The sequence below is a fragment of the Phalacrocorax carbo genome, chromosome Z (genome assembly GCF_963921805.1).
Source record: "Phalacrocorax carbo chromosome Z, bPhaCar2.1, whole genome shotgun sequence".
Lineage (NCBI taxonomy): Eukaryota > Metazoa > Chordata > Aves > Suliformes > Phalacrocoracidae > Phalacrocorax > Phalacrocorax carbo.
The window spans coordinates 61,273,783-61,280,389 of NC_087548.1; the positions used below are offsets into that span (position 1 = coordinate 61,273,783).

The following is a 6,607-nucleotide window of genomic DNA, read 5'->3' on the forward strand; positions in this document are numbered from 1 at the left end:
ATATGTGATCCTGTCATGGAAAAGTCCAATCAATCCCGTAGGAAAATGAAATTTAAAGAGGTTATTAATGAAGCTCCAGTTTTTAGTTGTTTTATGCAGATTTTACCTACTGGCTGGGCCTCAAGATTTAAAAACTGAATAAATTTGTTCTTTTTGTATTAAATATAAATACATATTTTTGTCATGTTGCTTGAACTTTTCAATGCATCTCTGTTAGCTTACAGTAATCAAATAAAAAAGTGCTTAAATGGGTTTTCTTTCTTATAAAAATTTTAGCAGCATTGCCCTGGGACACTGCTTATGAGAAAATCTAGCAAAATTATTTTTCCATCTAGAAGCCTGTCATGAGAACTGCATTTTACTTCACAGATGAAAATCAAATCAAACTTTGGCAACTCTTCCACAAAAGGCAGTCAGTGATTTGATAGTACAGTAGTTAGGGAATTTTTGTCATACAACAATGCTGTGAAGTTTTACAAGATTAAGGATATTGTTGTTTGTTGAAAATTTAGAAATTTATTACAGGTTTTCATGCAGTTATGGTCATGTTTAGAAGGTATATTTTGTAAATTAGTTTCATTCTTGCTCAGACATTCCGTAGGCTTGTGTACACTTTATCTAATTTAATAATTTACACTTAATCTAATTTAGAGGTCATATAAGAAAAAGTAAGTTAAAGTACATTCAGAGGTTGTGGCAACTTGCTCAGTCTTACACCTGCTTTGATAATAGGTTAGATAAATAGGCCTGATATAGGCCTGATAAAGTCCTGGGAATTTTAAAGAGTTGACTACTATATCATAGATGTTTATACTTACCAAAACTTTTTCCTTGAAGGTGTCATTGTTTATTACCTTTTTGTTTTAAATCTTTTGAATCTTAATTAATATTATATTTAATTTTAAAAACTTGAGAGATGAAATATCATGCCATTATTTGAAACACATAAATGCATTTGTTATGCAGATGCCTACAAGATAATTCCACTCTAATAGAGCAAGTGTTGATACTTGTTACTGGCTTGTCATTTTTAACATCATTTTACCCCATAGGAAGTCAGGCTTTTGCAGTATGAATTTTAACATTTCACTAATCTGATGTTTAGGCAGACAGTATTATTTCGTGTGCATAAAAATGTCTACTTTTAAGTGCAATGCTGTCACATCAGTGACAGTGAAAACCAAGCCAGGTATTTCTTCGCTGGAGACAGAAAATAATTTTGTCACATCATCATTTGTACCTTACTTAATGTAGAAAGTGATACTACTGTTCCAATAACAGGCTAAGAACTTTTTCAATCATTAGTGATATTACGTACTGAAAACTTGTTTGAATATTCTGACTGTAGACACCATTCGTTAATCAAAAACCTGATTTTAGGTGTTACAAGCTAATGTTGTTCATTAAAACCTTCTCAAACTGAATTTTATTCATGATTTGTAAGCTATGCACAGTTTTTACCAATGTTTTACTGCAAAGTATCTCATTTCAATTCCAAATACTGTTCAATAAGTTTTTACTATTTTAAATGAGGAACTTACTTAGAATACACTAAGTTTATCAGTTAATGGTATTCTATTATATGAATGAGTACTTAATACTATGAGTTTGTCATACTATCAAGCTGTCCCAAGATCTCCTTTATTAGGAGACAATTGATTTGGATCTGAAGCCTGTTAGATTAAGACCTGTTGTTTGTTACGCCTTCAAGAGCTAAAGCATCACAAAATGCCTAGTGCTTGGTGGCATAGGTTTCTCCGAGGCCCTAGATGCTTACTGAAGTACCAGAAACGAACATAACTTATAGCAGAGGGTTTTGGGAAAAAGCACCAGGACAAAAACAAGTAACCCAGAAATAAATTAGACTAAAATAGCCTGAAGATCTGGCATGGCTGCAGATAGAACCAATTTTTTAAGACCTTATTATATAGGTAATAAGATGAACAGATGAAGAATGTAAAACAACAACAACAAAAAAAAGTAAGGCATCATAGAAAATAAATTGCTATGGTGAGTGTAGCAATATAGCAAACAGCTTGTAGCATGAAGGGCATCTTTTTTGTGCCACTCGTGTGGTGTGAAGATAACTTGCATGCACATTCATCTATAATGTGAAGAAGAATTTCTTTTTTGTTACTCCTGGTGTATGATTTCGTGGGTTTTTACATCTTAGTGTAAATGAAAAAAAATGAAGCTTTTGTATAAATTGAAATTTCCCAGCCAGTTCTAAGACATGGCTTTGTTTTCTGAAGTACATATCAAAACAAGATTCTGATTGAGGCATTTATATGCTATTCTTGTGACCATTTGTCCTAAGCGAATTTTAGTGATTTTGTCCAAACTAGAAAGTTGTGATTGTGAGTTACTCTTGGGTTACTCTTTGACACCTGTTGAGGCATAAGAGCAATGTATGTCTTCTCTATAAACATAAAATTAATTTAATACTTGTATTTTAGTGTACAGTTTTGTGTACATCTTAAGCTGAGTTACATTTTAGAGGGCAGCTTTGCAAAATAAAAGCTTGATGAAACATAGTCACAATGAGTGTTTAAAATGGGATATAGTAGTTAGCATATGATTTCTAGTTTGGTTTTGGTTTTGCCATATAATTTTTCTGGGAAGCCAATTAATACAACTGTGATAGCTACATTTAAATTCTGAGTCTGTACATGTGCATCTATTGAGCTTTGAACTCTGTGGTTAACAACTTACTTTTATGTTCTGTAGTACTTTGTATATCTAAACTCTCTTTGCTGTTCAGTTCTTTCTGTGCTTAGTCTTATAAACATTAAAATAAACATGACCGTTCAATATAGGCTGATTATTTCAAGCATAAGTGGCTCTAGCACTGTAAGGTAATGATAATTTTATGAGGTCCTAAAACGTCTTTCTAGCTCTGATACTTCCTGAGTAATATTTTATTTTGTTTATTTGTAGGTAGATACTGAGCCGTCTGATGAAGCTGCTCTGATTCTTCACAGAAAGGGTTTTGACTGTAGATTTTCAAACAGAGACATGGGTCTTCTCTGTTCCACTACTCAGGGAAAGGTATACTGACATTTTATAGGTAGCTTATGGTACAAGTATTGCAGAAACACTGATTTTAAATCAAATTATAGGTGAAGCATATATGGTTGTTTATCAATGGTTCTGCTTTCAGGATAACTCAGGATAAGTTTATCTTGAAAGCTGCGTTCTATTTGATAAAGGTATAGATCTGCTGGTGTGTGGGAATGACCATGTAAGCATCAACAAGTAAACTTCTGGGTCAGTTTTAATCTCATTACTTCCTATAAATGTTTTTGCGTATAACACGGATTAGTATTTCTCAAATAAGTTTTTAATAGTGTTTTAGAACTTTACTAAGTTAAATGGGTCATATTCCATCTTCTGAAGCGTAGCTTTTGAGTAGTATTAAGATATCCACAAATTATATTACTGTTACTTTGAAAACTCTTGCTTATTAAAGTATGTCCTTTTCTACCCATGCTCACTTAACATGACCTACACCATTGCGAATATCTGAGGTTTTGCAATTGCTATAGAATTGATGTGATACATAAAATTATGAAATATAAATTATACAACTTTGTTCTGAGGGTTACAGTTGGACTAGATGGTTATGAATCTGTAGAAACTTTGTAATCTAATTTTGAAATAGGTTGGAATTTTCTTTAAGCAGAAGAGTAAGTGTTGTTTTGTTTATAAACAGGAATAGTTTTAATCCAAATATTTCTGATATTTTTTTAATATATTGATTTAACTTACTTGCTTTGAAATATGGCCAGTGGACACTGCCTAAAAAGATGTAATTTCATGTATAGTATTTGAGTCATCGTACTTAAAAATATTCCTAATCTTTGGTGTAAGAATTGGCTGTGCTGATACCTGTAAGGAGATGTGTCATTTGGATTGTTGTTAGAGATTAGGTTAAAGTCAATTTTAAGGTATATACAGTATTTTCTAAATATATTTCCTTTTTTTCCAGATAAAGGTGCATAAACTCTTTAACAAATTCAGAGTGGAAAGTCTTACACCAACATCTTTATCTTTGATGCATTCACCTCCAGATGCCAGAAATATGAGTGAAATAAATATGAGTTCTATGGAGATAAATACCTTCCGGATTCGGCTAAGATGAAATCTGGCTTTAGTACTCAGATAGAGAAGAGGAATCTGCAATTATATCTCCTCAAGTTTCACGTGCAATAAGAAGCACATTCTTGTTATTCCAGCTTCTGGATACTGTGAGAAAAACATGCATTCTATAAGTTTTTTGACCAACACAGTGAAAAGCCATGTTGCAAGAAATGTTTTTGTTTGGTTTGGGGTTTTTTTTCATAGAATAGGAACATCAGTATAAGTTAATGCAACAAGTTAAAAAACTTCTAAAGATGTTAACCTCTCAACAGATTAAATCTCAGGTTAAATGCTAACTGATGATGTTTCTGGTGTTTTAATTTTCATAAGGAGGGGATTGGATTTTAAACAGCCTTCTTTGCTGATCCTTGATGAGTTTATGTACAAATAAGTGTAGAAAGTCCTGATGCAGCTTGGAAATAAAATGGAACAAAATGTTCTTCTGTAGTAGCTAATGTCCAAATATTTACAATCATTTATATAAATTACAATAATCTCAATTTATTCCACAATTAATTTCAATTTATTCAACACAAAGGGGATTATTAATTGTGGTAAAATGAAAGCCTGCAGTACTTGTGATAAGTGATGGTAGATTTTAATACTTCTACCATTCACCTGAGTTATGTAAATAGGAAAACATGAACGTACAAAATAATTTTGCAATGGAAATGTTTAATAAAACTCCCATTTTGTTACTTGACATACTGGGATATGTGCAATTATTCCATTATCATGAATGATGAAATATGTCCATAATTATCATGAATACAGGATTTTTTATAAAATTCATTTAGATACCGATGTTCTCTGAAATGAGTTTTCTATTTCAGGATTACCATATCAGGATAAATGTGCCTTATTTTTTGATACGTCTTGTTACAATTTTGGTGTCTATGTTAATGTTTTTGGGGGAAAGGTAGTTTATATAATACTTAAGCTGTGTATCTTCAATTTGACAATGCTGGCCACACTCTGATCTATGTCCTCCTGCACCAAGTTTGTGCTATCTTATTCTGAACATTTTGACTATTTGAATGTATTAAAATGATGTCATAACATGAAACACAACAAAAAAAGAATTGCTGTAAAATCTAAATTCAGCTGCTTTCAAGGACATTGCAGCTTGATGCAGAGGGTTGATAGTTAGCGAGACATTCTTTGCAGTCCCATCAAAATGTGTGCTTGCATGTCACAGACTGTGGTGACGTATTAATTCAGAATCATGTGCCTATATTTTAAACAACATTTTTCAAACTTACAACCTCACTTACATTGCCAGCATTCACATTACTGAAGAATGGAGTCTTACGTTTTGCTTTGTTTTCATTTATTAAGTAATTCATATTTAGTGCTGAAGCCATTCAAGTGTGGAAAATATTTCACTAAGTAGACCTGCTGTTTACAGTTAATGTATATAAACATGCACTTGAGTATGATCCCATTTCCAAGTCTTCATTTATCTTCATAACTCTTTCTTCTATCTCTTGCTTATGCTTTACTTTTCCATACATCATTGCTTATCTTTAATACTAATGCATGAAAAGTCATCATAACTGGTAAAAAGATGTGCTATTTTCTAACTCTAATATTGCCTACTGTGTTTGATTTCATCGTTGTTCTACAGTGTATCAAATTATATCATGTAGCTACAGGCTATCTTAAAAGAAAATGAAAGTGAAACTTTGATTTCCTGAATTGTCATAGGATGGATCTTTGTTGGGATTGTGTAGATTTCCCTACTTAATTCAAGCTACTGTGTGTTTTGTAATTAATGAAATTCTTAGTAGGATCTGGTGCAAGTTATGTCAAAAATATAAGAACCACTAACCACAAACGGAAGAATCAGATGGATCCAAGAAACGGATGTTTTCATGCAATAAACATGTACTGTAAGTTTTCTTAGCTGTAGTGTTTGAAAATACTATTTTTGTTGGAACGCAAAGCTTGGTAGAGTTGCCAGCAGAAAGTTCTCATAACATTGATTTTATTGCATCTTCAGAATTAAAATGCTTCAGAGACTTTTATGTGTTCTGTGCAAGAGCTTTCGAAATACTATTTCAGTTTTGTTAGGCAGAAAAGTAAAATTTTGATGCAATAAAGTTTTAAAGAGTTTTGCCTGTTGGAATTGCTTCCAAAAGATGTTTCATATAACATTGGGTCTTTTATTTTATCATCAGCAGTACAATCATCATGCCTGAATCTTCCTTAACCAGCAGATTTAGTTTTTGTTCCGTTTATTTGCATTTCTTTGTGTAACAACAGAACAGCCTTCAATCTGGAATACTTTCCTAAAATCCTTAAAGAAGTCAGAACTCCAAAGTCTGATAATAAATTTTACCTTAATAGGTTCAGAATGTGGCTGTCAATGGATTTTTTTTTTGTTTTGTTCAACAACTCTTAATGAATTATTACACTGAATTTTTGTTATATTGGATATTTTGATTAAGTTCTTGTTTTCTTCATG

At 32.0% G+C, this 6,607-nt stretch overlaps 1 protein-coding gene across 1 annotated transcript in view; it reads left to right on the plus strand.

Moving 5' to 3' along the window:
* Positions 1 to 4,843, plus strand: part of MAN2A1 (mannosidase alpha class 2A member 1) — a 124,429-nt gene extending 119,586 nt beyond the window's left edge. The window contains exons 21-22 of the mRNA XM_064438904.1: positions 2,938 to 3,048; positions 3,989 to 4,843. Coding sequence (XP_064294974.1) covers positions 2,938 to 3,048; positions 3,989 to 4,141 — 264 coding nt within the window. The 3' untranslated portion in view covers positions 4,142 to 4,843. The remainder of the gene's footprint in view (positions 1 to 2,937; positions 3,049 to 3,988) is intronic.
* Positions 4,844 to 6,607: the final 1,764 nt, after the last annotated feature.